This window comes from Halichoerus grypus, chromosome 13, assembly GCF_964656455.1.
Source record: "Halichoerus grypus chromosome 13, mHalGry1.hap1.1, whole genome shotgun sequence".
Lineage (NCBI taxonomy): Eukaryota > Metazoa > Chordata > Mammalia > Carnivora > Phocidae > Halichoerus > Halichoerus grypus.
In genome coordinates, this window is record NC_135724.1 from 81,892,592 (window position 1) to 81,910,591 (window position 18,000).

The 18,000-nt window shown below is 52.1% G+C and overlaps 1 protein-coding gene across 2 annotated transcripts in view; it reads left to right on the plus strand.

Annotated features, from left to right (window-relative positions):
• The window catches only part of KSR2 (kinase suppressor of ras 2), a 421,068-nt gene extending 403,484 nt beyond the window's left edge, over positions 1-17,584 (plus strand). For both annotated transcript variants that reach the window (XM_078060922.1, XM_078060920.1), the window contains exon 20: positions 3,837-17,584. In XM_078060922.1, coding sequence (XP_077917048.1) covers positions 3,837-3,843 — 7 coding nt within the window. In that variant the 3' untranslated portion in view covers positions 3,844-17,584. The remainder of the gene's footprint in view (positions 1-3,836) is intronic.
• Positions 17,585-18,000: the final 416 nt, after the last annotated feature.

An 18,000-nucleotide genomic window follows, 5' to 3' on the forward strand; every position in this document is an offset into this window, starting at 1 on the left:
GTGTGCTGAGTACCTTCTCTGTGTCGGACTCTGTTCCAGGAGTGCAAATACAAGGGTGAGTAAAGTCAATCAGCTCCTCGACCTCATAGGGCTTACCTTCTAGAGCAGGTACAATAGGCAGGTAAATGTGTTTTAAAAGGATCATCATTTCAGGTGAAGTTGTGTTGAAAAGACAATAAAACAAGTTTGCGATAGTGATGACTGGGGGCTTTGGGTAGAAGGGACGGGTCAGGGAATGCCCCTTGGAGGAGGTCATGTTAAGACAAAGCCCTTGGGAGGAAGCCAGGCCCCCACGTGGGAAATCCGAACCCTCCGGGTGGGAGCGAGCAGACAGAGCTGGCAGAACAGATAGGAAGTGGGTACGACCAGGCCATGGGGGGTAGGAGGGAGAGGAATAGGAGGTGAGGTCTTGGGGGTTGCCAGAGGCCAGGTTGGCACGGTAGGAGTTGGGGTTTATTCAGAGGATGAGAGAGTATCGCAAAACCTTTTGCAGAACTGCAAGGCCCCCAAGAGGCCACATGGTCCCACACCTGCTCTCCCCCAGGGTCATCCACTGAGTGAAGGTCATGGGGGATGTGGAGGGCTTCTCCTTTGTGGAATAGCTGGTATTGGGCTTGGGGTTCCAAAGATCTGAGGGCAACTCCCACTTCTGTCCCTACCCACTTTGTCACTTGTGGCCCTCTGTTTAGTGCCTGGAGTGGCCATTTTCTTGGCCCACTATACACATTTGCATCCATCCGATGGGTAAGCCCCAGGACTTTTCTATTCTGACCCCGAGAAACAAAGATGACTTCTGTTCCTTTCAGGCTTCAATTCATAGTGTCTTTTCGTATCCGGAGAGGGATTACCTATCGGATGGATGCAAATGTGTGTGGCGTCTGTGCCCTATTCCTGCACCTCTGGCAGACATGACGAATCTATCACAGCACATCCACCATCACGCAGCTCTCTTGCTAACCACCACCAGTTACTCAGAATCAATGCATAGGATGCCTTCATTGGGCCTTCCAGGTTGATCCAACCTCCTTTCCCATCTGGAGGAACTATGGCCCAGAGACATTCAGAAACTCAACCACATCTGCCTGGGGTGTTGACAAAGCTGGGAACACAGGTCAGGCTCCACCTCCCTAATCTGAAATTTTCTCTCCGCACAACATCAGCCCCTGTGGTTCCCTCGGTCACACTCATCTGGCTTTGAGATGGTCACTCCAGTGGTGTGGTCAATGCTGGAGTCCTTCCGGAAGCCTGCTGTGTCAGCAGGGGATTCTCAGAGGGCTTGGCTTAAAGTAGGCCCTATCTAGGCCTTGGTAACCCATGGAGGGCACCAACCAGGAGGTCTCCGCTGCAGCCAGCATGTCATAAGGACATGAACGGCTAACTCCAAACTTACCTCCGGGGTCTTGGGTTTGCCCCTCCAGTGGATCACACTTGAGGAGCTGGGGTTTCCAGAATCCCCGTATGCCTTAGCACATGGTGAAATGGAGACAAGATTGGGACAAGCCTGCATTCCAGAGCAGTGAGTCTTGAAGTTTCATATGCATCCCAAACATCCAGGAAATTGCAGATTCCCGTTCTGTAGGTCTGGGAGGGGGGGCAAGATTTGGCCCCAAGGTGATGCTGGTGTTGCTGGTCCAATGACCACCCTCTGAGTGGCGAGGGTCCAGACCTATGCTGCCCAAGAGTGGCCACTCCCCACGTGTGACTCTTGAACACTCAGAATATGGCGAGATGAGATGTCCTGTGAGTGTAAAATCCACACAAAATTTTGAAGACTTAGGATAAAAAAAAGGGGGGACATAAAGTAATTTGTCCCATTACACAGATAGGACTGGAGATACGTTGAAATTCTAGTGTTTGGGATATATTGGGTTAAATAGAATATACTATTAAGTTCACTTTTTTTTTTTTTAACCTTTTAAAATATGACTAGAAAATTTACGACTTCCATGACTTGGGTGGCATTTCTTTTTTTAAAAAACAGCTTTGTTGAGATATAGTTCACATATCAATCCTCCCACTTAAAATATACAACTCTGAGGGTTTGGGTATATTACATTATTTTTAAGAATTGTGGTAGAGGGCCACCTGGGTGGCTCAGTCAGTTGAGCATCTGACTCTTTTTTTTTTTTTTTTTTTTTAAGATTTTTTATTTATTTATTTGAGAGAGAGAGAATGAGAGAGAGCAAGCACATGAGAGGGGGAGGGTCAGAGGGAGAAGCAGACTCCCTGCTGAGCAGGGAGCCCGATGCGGGACTCGATCCAGGGACTCCAGGATCATGACCTGAGCCGAAGGCAGTCGCTTAACCAACTGAGCCACCCAGGCGCCCGAGCATCTGACTCTTGCTTGATCTCAGCTCAGGTCTTGAGATCAGGGTCATGAATTCAAGCGTCGTGTTGGGCTCCAGACTGGGCATGGAGCCTACTTAAAAAAAAATTGTGGTAGAATATATATAACATTCAATTTGTCATCTTGGTGGCATTGATCACATTCACAGTGTTGTGCAACCACTACCATTTCCAAAGCCTTTTGTCCCCTCGGAACACAAACTGTACCCATTGAACAGTAACTCCCGGTCCCTCCTCCCTCCAGCCCCCAGTAACCTCTCACCTACCTCCTGTCCCTGTGAACTTGCCTATTCTAGATATTTTATACATGTGAAATCCTACAATATTTGTTCTTTTGTGTCTGGGGTCTTCACGTAGCATGTCTTTAGGTTCATCCACAGTATGGCACGTATTAGAATGTTACTCCTGTCCACGGCTGAGTACTCTTCCATTGTGTGTATTAGCATGTTTGGCTTGTCCTTCCATCTGTTGGTGGATCCTTGTTTGTTTGCACTCTGGCCGCTATGAATAATGCTGCGGTTAACGGTGGCATACGAGTATCTGTTGGAGTCCCTGCTTCCGATTCTTTTAAATAGCACTGTATGTCCATTGCACGCCATTGGTCTAGATCATCACCACGACCACCAGCATGATCTCCATCATCTGGGTACCACCTATCAAACATGTGTAATGGGTACTGTGTCAAGCATTCTGTCTGCACTGTCTTGCTGACTCCTTGGAGCTCCCCCTAGGAGGCAGGCACTATTACTTTTTTACTTAGAAGAAAATGAAAGCACAGAGAGGCTAAGTACCTTCCAAGAGGTCACACAGCTAGTAAGGAGAGTAGGCCTTGGAACCCAGGTTGGTCTGGATCCTAAATCCATGATCTTGACCCCTCTACTCTGCTGCCTTCTACACAAAGATTACCTGTGTACCTTCAGGGTTCTTTCTAGAACCATGCTGGGAGAGTGGGCACCAACATCTGCCATGATTGCCCAGATCCTGGCTCAACAGTGGTCAGCAAAGCCTCTGCTCATAGCAGGAGTGTATGGTGTGGATCCTGGTCTCACCTCTTCTTCCTGTATTTCCAGCCCTTACCGAGCATGCTCAGCAACAGCACGTGGCAGCAGCCCTGCCCACATGCTGGGGACCATCCCTAGTCCAGAGGCTACCTGCTCAAGTGGGAAGAGTTCTAGGTTCCAATCCTGACCCTGCTGCTTCCTGTGCACCATTGGGCAAAACACTTAACCTCTCTGAGCCTCCATTTTCTCATCTGCAAAAGGGGTATAAGCTGCCTATCTTGCCAGCTATTCTCAGGTTTAAATGAGATCAGGTACATGAACCCAGTACATAGTAGGGCCTCAGTATAAATGGGTGTCCCTTCCACCTTTTCTTGTAGACAGGAACAGCTCATCCCAAGCCTCCTAGCCCACTGAGAGGGTGCTCATTCACCAAAGATGGCATTGCTGTATCCAGTGACCTCTTGCCCTTCTCTTCTCTCCCCACTGCAGGCTGTGACCATTGGACAAAGGGACAGCACTCAGCTGCCTCAGCCCCCGAGCCACCTCTCCTTCCCTGCTCTGCCCTCTGCCAGCTCAGGAGGCCAGAGGCTCACCATCAGAGGGTACCGATCCCGGCCGGCCTGGGAGCACTGCACGACCGAGCTCGGCAGCTTCCCCACTCCCCAGACCCGTGCCCTTTTGCCCGGGCAGGGTTCGGGACCCCTGAGCTAGGACTTACTGGGGCCAGCCAGGGAGACGCGGGATTGATCCGTGCGGCCCAGGGGCCGTGTCGAGAAGAGAACTGGAGGCTGAAGGTGGAGCCCCTGGACCAAGGAGGCGAGAGCAGGAGGCCCACGTGGGCAGGCTCACAGGACCGGTCTGTGTGTATGTGCGTGGCTCGGTGTGCAATGCCGTTTGCTCTCGATCCCCCGTGACAAGCAAGAGCCCCCCACTGCCCCAGCCCTGGAGCACCCCTCAGCTGACTCGGTCCCTGGGTGGTGGGTCCTAGCTGCACTCTCTGGAAAGATGGGGTGGTGTGGGGAGCTGAGGCCACAGGGCCAGGACCTGGGCCGGGGAGCTCAGCTGTTCCTTTGTAAACATCTGTTCTCAGAGGCTCCCACCCAAGCCTGTCATGATCTGTGGCTCCTTTGCACGTAGCTCCGAAGTGCACAAAACAGTCTTGCATGTCTTTGAGTTCTGGGTCTTTCTGGGGCATGGTTCCCCATGTCTGCCACCCTTCTCCTGTTCTGTGAGGGCGCCGTCCCTTTACGCCTTACTGCTCCCATGCTCCCCTGCCATTTGAAAAGCACAGTGGCTTCCCGGCCAAGAGGACTTCTGGGGGCTCCTTGCAGCTCGCCTTCATCCTTGACACCCCCCTGAAGTCTGGGCCCTGAGAACTGGGGGTCTGGGGAGGAAGTTCTAGAACATTCCTCCTCTCTCCTCCTGCTCTGGCATCGACACCAGCTAAGTTTGTCCGCCACAGAGACGGGCGCGGGTCCCTGATAGATGTGTGTTGGATTATATGGCGTATGCACGGCATCTTGTTTGCAAAGGATTCCCCCCCCTTTTTTAGCCTTAGTAAGTCCTCCGGGGGAGGTGAGGAGGAAGGCTGTAGAGGTTCTGCGTTCTCAGCTCCAGCCTGGTGCCGAGTCCCAAAGTGGTTTCCCCATGAGAGGTCTGTCTTGTGCTTGCTCAGTGCTCATGCCTTCCATCCCTCCCTCTCTCTCCCTCCTGGGCTGGTGGCTTTTCCCAGCCACCTTGGGACCAAGTGTTGTGCGGGAAGGATCCAGGAAGCAGGTCAGGCAGTCAGAGTAATGCCGTGAGCCTCTTGTCTTACGTTCTTATGTTCCACCCCTTATGAGGGGATGTCTTCTGTTCCCAAAGCCCATCTGACTTGGCACCAAAAGGAAACCTGTCCCCCAGCAGGGCGGTTGCGGGGCAGCTGGGCAGCAGGTAGGATGCCCAGGGTCAGCCCACAGTCTCTCTGTCCTCCCTGGGCACTGCCCAGGCTTGATTTTCTTCTGGTCACTACCTTATCCTGACATCCCCCTCCCAGAGAGGGGACCTAAGACTTCAAAAATCCTACCTGAGCTCAGACTCAACATCCCACCTGATGTAAGGGGTGTGTGGAGGTCTTCCCCACCTTGGGTGATCCCCAGACTGATTCGTGCTCTGGGGGCCAAGCCTGCTTTCCAAACTGGGAAAAATAATGAGATAGTCATGCTTCTGGAGCCTCTGGCCAAGGGGTACCCCTGAGCCTCTCAGAGGGCCTTCCTGAATGGGCTCCCATCTGCACAGGACCAGAGACGAAAGGCCCCCCTGTGGGCTAGTCCTAAGCGGATGTACCTCTTCTGGGGACTTCTATTACTGTGGCTCCTGGCTCAACACTTGAGTATCTCGGGGCCGTTTTATACACATCTGCACAAATCCCAGCAAGCCAGCTGGTGGACCAACCCCGAACATGGGCTTGGGCCTGCCTCGGCTCTGTCCACCAGCTCCCCAAAGGCCTGAAATCCAATCCTGGCTCCTCTTTAATCCAATCAGGACTTCTGGGGTCCATGGACCCCAGTCTTTGTCATGGACCTAAGTGCGGGAAAGGAAATGAGGACGGGAAGGAGCAGACCGGACACAGCTGCCCTGCAGCTGAAATGCCAGGGACTGCCAGGACTGCTCCCTCCTGCCGCTCTCATTTCCAGAATTCACTCACATGGCCCCCCAGAGCCTTTGGCAGGACCCGGGGGTGGGGCTCCAAAGGCTGATTTTTCCATCTATTCACAAGAACCAGCTTAAGATTAAGGACAAGGTCTGAGGGATCCAGGGGGATACCCCAGCCTTCCCGTCTCCCTAGGAGTTTCTCTCCTTTGCAAAACAGGGTTCCTTGGGTCCATCCTTGGCCACACGTCACCTGCTCTTGACTTTTCTCCCTCTTCACCCATGTCCTTACTTTGCCCCCACCTTCCTCAGTCTCCAGCAGCCAGGCTTCCAAAGCCCCTCCCTGCCGCCCTCCTCCTGGTGACGCCACCCTGAATTGTTTAGAGGGCACTTTTCATTTGCAGACATTGCAATTCAAGGAAGAACCAAATCTCTGCTTTCCCTGCTGACCTCAATCTTATTCATGAGTCAAATATTGGGAGGAGGTCACATTCATTAATCTTTTGCGAGGAAAAAAAGAAAAAAGGGGGGAGGTGTGTGTATGTTTACATAGTCATTGCCAGCTTCGCCTGTGACTCATTCTATAGAATCCACACAACAAAGACTGTGTGTGCACTTGTCCCCATCACCGCTGTGTGCAGGTGCCCTGTGCCCGACAGCAAGTTGTTTATCCCTGGGCCCTGCTCTGAGCAAACCCTTACCTACACAGGCTTCCCAAGTGCACCAGTCCCCAGAGTGAAGATGCCCCGGGGAAGCCTTGACCTTGCCTTCTTTGAAGGGCACGTGGATTTGCACCCTGAATGCTACCCAACTTCCCAGGCCACGTGCATTTCCTACAATTGGGCCCCCTTTCCAGGGAGCACCCCCTTGGCCATATGTGGGGATATCCCCGTGCATGAAGCTGGAGACTCAAAGTCTTTACTTAATTCTGTTTCATCCTGGTTTTCCTTTTGCTGGTCAACGGGGAAAACCCCATCTTGCCACAGAGGCCCTCCTCTTTCTGGTTTCTTGGTCCATAGGAGCCCTGGATTGATCTCTGACGACTAGACTTTTGTATCCAGGATACCTGGTCCTGCCCCTTTCCCACCCCACCCCCACAAAACCAGACTTCATCTCCTCCCACAGGTTTTGTCCCCCCTCACTGCCAGTGGGTGATCATCTAAGGAAATGATATACGCTTGACCCGGGCCCAGTCCCCATCTTGCAAAATCTAGAACTGGGGTCGGCAAAGTATGGCCCAGGGCCATATCCAACCCCCCCCCCCCCCGATAGTTTTTACGTTCTCTAATTGAGGAAAAATCAGAAGAATATTTCATAATACATGAAAACTCTATAGAATTCAAATGTCGATAAATGAAATCGTATTGGCATGCGGCCACCGCCATTCATTTCCATACGAACCACGGGGTTTGGTCCTGTGGTGCCAGAGACAGTGTGGCCCATAAAGCCGAAAATACTTCTCACCTTGCCCTTTACAGAAGACACTTGCCAACCTCTGATCGAGGGACTGTCTCACTGAAGAAGCCAACTTGCATATGGCTCCCAAGGGAGGAACATGAACCAGGCTGGGAGTTAGAGGGGCAGAGAACTCATTCCAGGGAGGAAAGAACTTTCTAACAGCTTGCCCCAAGATGCGAGATGGGCCGCCTGGGGTGGTGGGAAGCTCCCTGTCCTTGGAGAGGGCTGGGCAGACATGGAGACTGCTTGGTGTGCGTGATAAAGAGGGAATTCGGGCTTTGGAGGGTGGGAGGACCGGTTATATTTAAGACCCTTATTCAGCTCAGGCCGGCGTGTAACAAAATACCGTAGGTGGGGGACTTCCACAGCAGAAAGTGATGTCTCACAGTTCTGGGGGCTGGAAGTCCAAGACCGAGGTGTCGGCAGCAACAGTTTCTCCTAGGACCTCCCCGCTCGGCTTTCTGTCAGCTTGCCTCTTGCTGTGTGCTCACGTGGCCCTTCCTCTGGGCACACACAACCCCGGTGTCTGTCTCTCTTACGGGACACTAGTCCGACTGGATGGGTGCCCATCCTTATGACCTAATTGCATCTTAATTACCTCTTTAAAGGCCCTCTCTCCAGATACAATCACCTTGGCGGTTAGGGCTTCGACCTAGGAATCTGGGGGGTTAGGGGGATGTATGTATTGCGGCCGGGGGCACAATTCCGTCCCTCACGAGGACCCTTGATATTCCTGAGACTGTGATTGTAGGCACCTTCTGGGTGACACTCCTATTCCTGGCTTTTGTTCCCATGCTGTGCTCAACCTTGAGTCCCCAGATTTGCCCTCCCCGTCCCCATCCCCTGCCAGGCTTCCCTTCACCCGCCCCCCCCCGCCTCTCCCCCTCCCTCCAAGGGCTGGTCTTATTCCAGATACTCCACCACCCAAGACCCTCCCTCTGTGTTCATTGACCAGGGCCGCCATAACAAAGCCCACAGACTTGGCAGCTTTAAACGACTGGAATGCATTCTCACAGATCTAGAGGCTGGAAGCCTAAAATCAAGGTGTCGGCAGGGCCACACTCTGATCCCCCCCTGTGCAAGGGAGTCCTTCCTTGGCCTCCTCTTCTCAGCTCCTGGTGGGCTGCTGGTCATCTTTGGCATTCTTTGGCTGTGGATGGATCTCTCCACCTCTGACTCCAAACTCACGTGGCCTTCCCGTGCGTCCGTCTTCATATAAGGACACCACCCTACTCAAGTTTGACCTCACCTTAACTAATTACACCTGCAACGACCTGACTTCCAAGTAAGGTCACATTCTGAGGGACTGGGGTTTAGGACCTCAACGTGTCTCCTGTATGTGTGTGTGTGTGTGTGTGTGTGTGTGTGTGTGTGCGCGCGCACACGTGCAGCGGACATGATTCAACCCATAACACCCTCTAAGGAGCTTTCTCTCATGCCTTGACTGGTCACCGTGGTTCTTCCACAGCAGACCTCCTGGGAGAAATGTCCCAGAACCCCTGTGCCATGAGGGTCAGGACGCTGATGTTGCTCTTATCAAACCTGACACCTTCATCCCTGGGTCCGATAGTCCCGATGTCATCTCCACGGGTGGGGGTGGGCGGCCTGTCTGTTGTGTGATGCTCACTTGACCATCGAATGAGTGTGCTTCAGCCCAGTCTGAAGTGGTTGGTGGCTTGACACTTGCTTTTATTTCTGCTCTTGCTCAGCAGCAGAGGAACGGAGCATGGCGAGCCGTGTGCTTGCTGTATCCTTTTTCGCTGTGCCTGTGAGGTTTTGAGCAGGCTCAGGTGGATGCTCCCCCCGGGCCCCAGCCTCCGCTAACCCCCCACCGCCGCCACCGTCAGCTGCACGCACCTGCAAGGGAATAGTCCTGACCTCTGAGGGGAAGGAGAAGCAAATGCAGTGTGGGCTTCCAAACCTGGGGTCTGGGGTCTTGAAAGTTCTCGTTCTCCCTGACTCTCTCCACGTCACACCAAGGGGGCCACCTTCCTCTCTAGTCACTGCTCCTGATGATCAGCTCAAATGACTGGTTCCTGTCTTGAGGTCCTACCAGCCACGCCATTCTCTAAGCAGCTGGGGCAGAGAGTCGGGGAGAGGTCTTACCTGGTATACTGCCCGGCACGTAGTAGGTGCTCAGTAAGAGCTTGCAGGATGCGGAGATGGGGCGAGCCGCTGGCACAGGGGGCCGGATGCCCCTCCTTGCAGGGAAGGTGGAGGGGACTCCACAGGCGGGGTCGGGCACTAATGGGATTCCCACAACCAGGCTCTGTGCTATGGATCCCACATCACCCCGAATGAATTTGCCAGGTTCCGTGGATGTGACTCGTAAAGAGACCCATTGGCCAGGGGTCCCCGAGCATCTGAGCCCTGAGAGGCAAGAGTAGTGATCCATCTCTTACAGCCTCTGTTCACTGAGCACTTACTATGTGCCGGGCCAGCAGTCCTGGGAAACAGGTACCATTATCCCCATTTCATAGGTGAAGAAACTGTGGGAAATGCAAGCCAGCCTATTAAGAGGTAGAGACAACATTTTAAATATGAGTCTTTGGCCTCATGCGTTCCTAGGAACCCACCCCCGTTTGAGTGGTTTATGCCCCACTGCCCCCCGGGAGGTTACTGTACCAGCCTCTGTGGTCATGTGTAGCTTGTAAGCAGGAGAGAGGGAGAGAAAGCAGGACGTGGTTGAAGGAGGGTACAGAGAGGGTGGGGACCCCTGGAGGAGTTTGCACGGAAGCTCTCAGTCTGGGAACACTGACGGGCTGCCAGCAATGGCCCGGGTTTCCAGGAAGGGTGCGTCTGGGTTGACAAGGCTGCTCTCCTGGGTCCTTCCAGCTCCCCTGCTGCAAGCAGCCTGCACTGTCCGCCCGGCCCTCTGCCTCTCTCATACCGGACTGGATGTTTAACTGTGATCCCCTGTCCCCAGAAACTCACCAGTGAGTGCTCCTCCCTCTCAGGGGTGGGAATGGCTCGTTCCTTCCTGCTCGTAGAGATCACACAGCCCCTTTCCCTAACACCAAGAATACGAAGGATTCATCTCCATGGAGTTGAGATGGCCGCTGTGCTTCTATTGAGGACCGAGCTGGAGGAAATGGGCTTTGCCTGGAGCTTGCCTGATCTAGGTTAGGCCCAGTTTACCAAACATGTTCCATAGACCTTTAATTTCATAGCAGACTAGATGCAAATAATGTTGCGTTATCAGAAGGGTCCTGGGACAAACATGCTTTGGAAATGCTTAGGCAAACCAAGATTAAATTTTTTTCTTGGTTGCAGGACTTATCAGAGCATTTAACCACACTACTGTGTGGTTAAAATCTTTTAAAAGGCTGACAGCAGGCTGCTCTTCCCAAGGTTTCCCAGGCTGGTTTCTGAATCCACAACAAGATTAATCTCTGTGAGTTTGACTTGATATCTTGCACGGTCCTTTGAGAGCAAAGGCCAATGTGCTGGCCCACAGAAAAGAGCAGCTGATCACCAGCCAGTATTTATCGACCACCTGCTCAGAGTTGGCCTCCCCGGGAGGCTGGCACTGTGAATGATGAACCTGGAAGGTGAACGAGATGCATCTGGGCACAGAGATGAGGCTGGGGATGGCCACTGGTCACCAGATGCTCCTGCTTTTCCATTCCATACTGGTAGGAAATGCTGACCCCCAGTAAACTTTGCCCCTGCCACCCCACATACTCTGCCCAGGCCTGCTGATGGGAGACCCCAGTTCCATGCATGTGGACAGTGGTTCCATGCACAAGGATGCCACAAAGTAGAAAACTCTTGGCTCATTGTGTCTTTCAATGGAGGGGTCAAATCTGCTGTGTGGGGGTGACTGTCCCAACATACCACGGCTTGATGACCAATGTGGAAATAATAGACAAGTCATGCCCTCAGGGGTGTCAGCTAGGTCTTCACCAGAATTTTTATCTCAGCTAGGTTATTGGGATGAATATCTAGAATGATCTATATCTAGAAGATCTGGAAGAGTGATCTAGTCCAATGAGGACAAATAGGTGCCATTTCTGCCACGGTTGTCCCCTCCGGTACTCTTGGCAGACATTACTAATCAATCACAGCACGCCTTTCTGCTGAGCACGGATGCAGCCTCGGCATCAGAGTTGCCACTGGATGGGGACATGGGTAGTTTATTTTCAGTCTGGAAATTTGGAAAATGCAGAAAGAAAGATTCTGTCCTTAAGACCCAGGGTATGATCCTATTTGGTAATCTGCCTGCTTGGAGAGACATCATTTATCTTCCAGGGAATGGCTTCTCCTCGAGACCTGAATGCTGCCACCAACCACATAACATCTAGGCTGGAAGGCCTGGGGACCTTAAGGAAATATAGTTTGTGTGTACGTGTGTGGTATTAGGCAGGGGAGCAGGACTGTTCTTGGAGCCACTTGTAAAAGTTTCTGTGGTTCAGCCTGGACATCTCTGAATTAAGGACTGTTGCATAGAGAGAGTGAGGAAAAGGAACCTGACTCCAGTTACTTTTGGTTCCTTCCTTGCGAGGAAGGCTCAAGATCAAATTTTCACCCAGGTGGAATTCCCTGGGGTCCTAGTGGACCACCAGCTCTACTCCTGAGCTCTTGAATTGCCTCTAATAAGCAGCTGAGAGTACTTTCCGTCTGCTGCCTCTTCGCTTCCTTCCTCCCCTTATCCTCCACCACCACCACCTCCTGCCAGATAACATCTCCCCCGGCCTGGCCCGTGAGCTGAGGAGAAAGTCACACAATAGTAGGGATGAAAAATAGCTGCCATGTATTCAGCTTAAATTAGCTCAGAAGAAAGGCTCCCTCCCTCCATTGAGCGGGCAACAATTGTTTATGCCAACGTGCTATTTGCATCGTGCCTTCTTAGATTTGAAAGTCTAATGATTAAAAACAAATCTTAGTTTTTCTTTTTCACCACTTAAGGAAAAAAAAGGAAAAGAGAAAAACCACCAGCTTGGCTAGTTCTTCTCGTTTAAAAATACCCTGACTTCCAGAGCTACAGTGAGGATTTTGGAAAGCCTGGGGCTAGGATAGCAGGAAGAAACACAGGCAGACAATAGATGGAGAGGCCTTTCTGGAGGGCTAAGTGATGAGCTGGTGAAGGGGGGAGGAGGGGTCTTGGCATCCTCACGCAGATGCCAACATCCGGGTTGGTTCAGAATGCAGCGGGCTTATCTCGTCATTGGCCATGTATTCGATGGGTTATTTATTGAGCATCTACTACATCTTGGACCCTAGGCGTTCAGCAATGAGTGAAACAAAGTCATTCTGAGCTTAGAGTCCAGCAGGGGAGATGGACAAGGAGCCGCCCACAATATATGAATCACAACTCATGGAGGCTTAGGGAAGGAAAACCAACAGCGGGCCAGTAACAAGAGATTGGGGGGGGGGGGGTTCCTGCTGTGGAGGAAGCAGGTGCAATGGTCTTTCTGAGGAGGTGACATTTGAGTGGAGCTCTCAAGAAGGGGAAAGAGGAAGGCATGATCCTTTTAGGCCGGGGTCTCTCAAACGCGGCGCTGATGATATTGGGGACGTTTGTCGTGGCGGGGGCTGTCCTGTGCATGGCAAGATGTTGAGCAGCCATCCCTGGCCTCCCCACACCAGATGCCCGTGGCACCCTCCCTTTCCTGCCACCCCCAAGTTGGGACAACCAAAGATGTCTCCAGATATTGCCACATGTCCCCTGGGGGGCAGGATAGGGGGTAGAATCACCCCTTGTTGAGAACCACCATTCTCGACAGAAGCGGCAGCAAACAGAGACCCCAGGGGAGGACGGAGGCCATGGCCGGTGAGCAGGGTGGACGGGGGGTGAACTGCACTGGGCACTGGAGGCCCAAGAGTTGGAGCATCCAGGCTGGGGAGGGTCTTGAAGGTCTTTTGAGGGCAATGGCAAAGCACCGGGGCGGGGGGGGGGGGGGTTTCCAGGAGTACCGTGTCGCCATCTGATCTTCACTGGTTTGAGCCAAGGCATGAGGTCTTGAGTATACTGTCTCCTGCCCAGATCACTGGGGTCCAGATCCAGCTTGTGGCCATCTGCAGCCTGGCAGAGAAGAAGGAAATCAGACAGAGGGAAACGGAAAAACTCAAGGAGGAAGATCCTCAAGTGACGATGGCACAGAAATGGGTTTTAAGAGGAATATTTAGCATCTTCAGTGGTTGGAAGGCTGCCTAGGGAGGGAGGACATTGACTGACTGTTCCCCATCTACACGGACAAGACAGGCGTGAAACCCCAGCTCATGGGGTAGGAAGTGACCCTCAGGCTCTACCAGTCACATCCCCCCCCTTTCTTCCATGGTGGTCCACTCCATCCTCCCATGGTCCTTCGAGGAAGCTGGCTCCTCTCTTTGACCTTGGCCTCAGGCAGCCCTAGTGCTGCTCTCCGGGGCCACTCAGGGTAAGTCCCTTCTGTCTTCCCCGGGGAAGGAGAGTCCCCAGATATGCCAGCCTCCTTCCAATCCCCTACTTCACTGTTGAGGAGAGAGTTAACACAGCTGTCTCTGGTGGAGAATAAGCAGTAAAATGGGATGGTGTGGATGAGAGGTGGCAGTTGGATCCCGTCCCACGTGGCTGATGTGGGCATGGCGGCGGGCAGTGGCCGTGGTCGAGCTCTGTGGGGCCTGTGGCTCTACCCCTAGAATCCGATCCCCCCGACTCCAGTGATCCCAGGACTGGGGGAGCAGGGCAGCCAGGCATGGCAAAAGGACCGGGGCTGGGAAACCCGTTTTGGTGAGCTGGGGATACTCAGCCAAGCACCTTCCAAGAAGGATGCGGAGTCGATTGGGGTCCTGTTCCCTGCGGGGGGCGCCGACCTCTCCCCACCCCGGCCCTGCCCGGCTTGGGGGCAGTGGCCGCTTCAGTGTGTCTTGGACAATTAATGCAATGCATTGGTCATCCAAGATTGTAGCCATTTTCCTTTGTTTATTTTTCTATCTGTGTTGCTAATAATAATAATAATAAAATGGGTACATATGAACTCGTGTAAGTTCAAGTAACTGCTTTGTAGCTACAGTGTAGACACCAGGCCGCCCTCCCGGACTGGTCCAGCCACGGCGAGGCTCCCACCCCGGCCTGCTGGCCCCCCAAGCAGCCTCCTACGGAGCGCTGGGCAGCGCCCTGCAAGTCCTGGGCAGGCAGCCGGGCAGTGCCCGGCTGGAGCGGGCGCCGAGGGCGGGCCCCGCCTAAGCACAACTGTGAGATGCACAGCGTCTTCTCCGGCTCCTTCCTCCCCCTTATTAAGCAGCCCCTCCCTGGGGCCCCTGTGCTCCCTGCCCCAGGGAGTGCTGTAGATTATTCCTCTCCCTGCCCCCACACACGCTTCCCAACCTTGCTGTCAGGAATAAATCCTCAGAAAGCCCCAGGCCTGGGCACACAGCGGCCGGAAGCCCAAATGGCGGAATGTCAAGCATCCGGTCACCCGAGTGGGTCCAACACCCACTGCCGAGCTGTGGTTCAGCTGAGCGCCCTTGCTCCCCGTGGAGGGAGATCCATGGGGAACGACTGTCACACCGTGTTCCTCTAGCACCCCCGAAGCTCCAACTTTTTGGCCTATTGGTGGATTTTAAGTGCCACCGTTTGAGCTGCTGAAGGCTTCTAGAACAATCTTCCCCATATTTCCAAGGCTTGTGTCCCCAGCCACACTCACTACACCCTTCACTGACCCCAGCACCAAGCAACCCTTATGCCTTCAGTCCCCGAGACTGCATGTCATATATTCATTCAGCAAGTATTTATTAAGTGCCTCCTGGGAAAATGGGGAAGAAGAGTGGCGCCGGCCTCCAGGGAACCCCTGAGTCTAGAGGAGGGGATAGACAGGTCCTGAGAGAGATCCTGAGACCCCAGAGGAGCCCCCAACCCCAACAGGGACCTTCAAGGAAGCATTCTCAGAGGAGGGGACTTCTGCACCTCGTCTTGAGATTTGAGTAGAGGAGTGGGAGGTAGAGAACAGTGTGTCAGGTAGAAGGAACAGCCCATGTGCAGAGGCAAGATCATGATTTGTTGAAAGCCCGACCCTGGGCACTTGTTCTATTCTCACCTGCTCTTCCCCCAAGCATGGTGTCAGGTCCTGGGAGACTCCATCCCCAAATACAAGGTGCCCTGGCTCAGACATAGAGATCCCACCTTCTCCTGCCATGTCTTGGTCCTGGCAGTTGGCCTTAGGGTCCTGGAGAAGATGATGCCCTGGGAGGGTTTTGTGCTTACTAGAATCAGGTCATACTTAGGCTGCCTCAGATTCTCTCTGCAGCTCTCTCTGGCCCTGCAGGCCTCCCTCTGCATCCCTGCCTGCCTGCACACATTGTCCGTGTCTTAGGACCCCTTCACTGGGTTCTTCAAACCACGGGTATCTGTGCTGTGGATGGGTTGGTGATCAGCCCTCCCTCTAAAGCATTTTCTTCCCTGTCTTTGCTTCTGCTTCACAATCCTTCCTACCTCCTCTTGTGACCTGTGTCTCTGATCTCTCTGAGGCCCACACATGTCTTGCCATACCAGAAAGCTGTCTCACCATGGCCTATTTCATGGAGAGTTTATGTCACTCTGTGGCATAGGCCACTGGAGCTTTGAGGTCAAGGACGTGTGTGAACATGGAAATTTACTGCTGGAAAGACCCCACTCTAAGGGTTTCCAACTAACCATGACAGGTGTGACGGGCAAAATACTGGTTTGTTACAGAGTACTGAAGAAGACCTAGGGATCATAGTGGGCCATAGGCCAGGTCTGTAATACAGCATAAAATGTGGAAATGTGCCCTCTCGGTGGGATACTGTGTCCCACTGTCCTTATAAATGTATGTCAGGGTTTGAAGGATAGGAAACAGTTTCTTCGCTGACCATAGGACTACCATGGTGTGTGTGTGGTTGCTGTAAATTATCAGGTTTACCTGCTTCAGCTTGACTCAACGTGCATTTCTTAAGCCATCCCCTCTTGCGGATAATGACCTCACCATCAATTTCTCAGTGCCGGCAGTTCTCCCAAAGCATTCCTTGGATTTTTCTTAGCTTCATGCAGCCTGCTAGCACTTAGTACATCCCTAACCCTCAAGGTTACTGGAGGGAGTAAATGAAATAATGAATGTCAATAGAATTGCCCAATACCTGGCACACGGTATGTGCTCAGTATATGTGGTTTCTCTTCTCACTGGCCCGATCAAAACGTCCTTAGGAATTCCACCTCTAGGGAAATGTTCCAGAAAAAAATGGAGGATTGGAATGGAGAGGTGGTGGGTGTCATCCATTTTCTTAGGGGCTGGTGTACTGGTGGACATGGGGAGGGGGACCCAAGACTCATAAAGACACCCTTCAGCTGCTGTGGGGTCAGCATGCATAGGGGAGAGGTTCAAACTTAGGAAGCTGGAGAGCCTCTGGCAAGACCAGTCCCCTCCAAGGCCCCAAGATGGAGGCCAAGGGCATTCACTGGGGCCGGATGAGTCTGGTCACATGTGGTGAGTGCCCCAAACTTGGGCCATCGAGTCCCACCCTCAGCTTGTTTCTCTCTCCCTGTGCTTTGATCTTGCACTGGGGTCCACTCCATGAACATTACCGCATGATTCATTCGGTTGATTACTCTCAAAGTTATTGACCTTAGGAAAATTCTCAGTTGTAAAAAGCTTTCTCGCTATGTAAATTACGCTGTTACCTTTTCTATACAAAAAGTATATATACCTATAAATATTATACATATATATATTATATATATATATATACATATATATATAAAGATGAATTCTTGTACAGACTGACATGGACCAATGGTCCAAATTGTTTTCTCTGTGTTTGTGTTGACTGTTGCAGAATGAGTTAATGTAAGAAGTTGGTTTCATGTTTTCCTTTTGGGGCCACTTCTTTTCTTCCCTTTTTATCTTTGTCTGTCTCGGTCTCTGTCTCTCTCTTACTCATTGCCAACGTCTCGTTGCTGGGAAAGAACAGTTGATTCAGATGCATCCAGGAAAAGAAGGCCAGATGGATGGAGAGTCCACTGTGTATATTTGTACAGAATCATTTATAAAGTTTTCTACACTTCTCAAAAAAGTATTTCTAACTTGGGCTGTTGGACAGGTTGTGAGCCTCTGAGCCGGCAAGCCTATTGTTTCTTGTGTTTAGTGCAATGTTTAGTGAAAATCCAATTGTCTGAATTATTTATGCCAATAAAGAATTTGAGAATTACTGCATCACACTGCCGCCAAAACGGGTGTGAATTCTGTTGTTGTTCGTTGTATGGAAGAAATCTTGAGGTGTGACATTGGCCAGTGTATTAGTCAGCTCTTGCCACAATAACGGTGCATAACAAATTTTCCCAAAACTCCATGGTTTACAACAATTAGCATTTATTCTCAAGCTCCTGGGTTTGTAGGTTTGGGCTGGTTTAACCAAGTCTCCCCTCTAGGCTTCTTGTCAACTTCAAGTTTGCTTCACATGTCTCCCTGAAGGAGAAGCTTCCTAGGGCATGCTCATCCTATAGGTGATCACCAGATCAGAAGAGCCAAGCCAAACTGCACAAACACATTCAAAGCATCTTCTCCAATTACGTTCACTAATATTCCATGGCCAAAGCAAGTCATATGACCCAGGCTTTCTTTTTATTCAT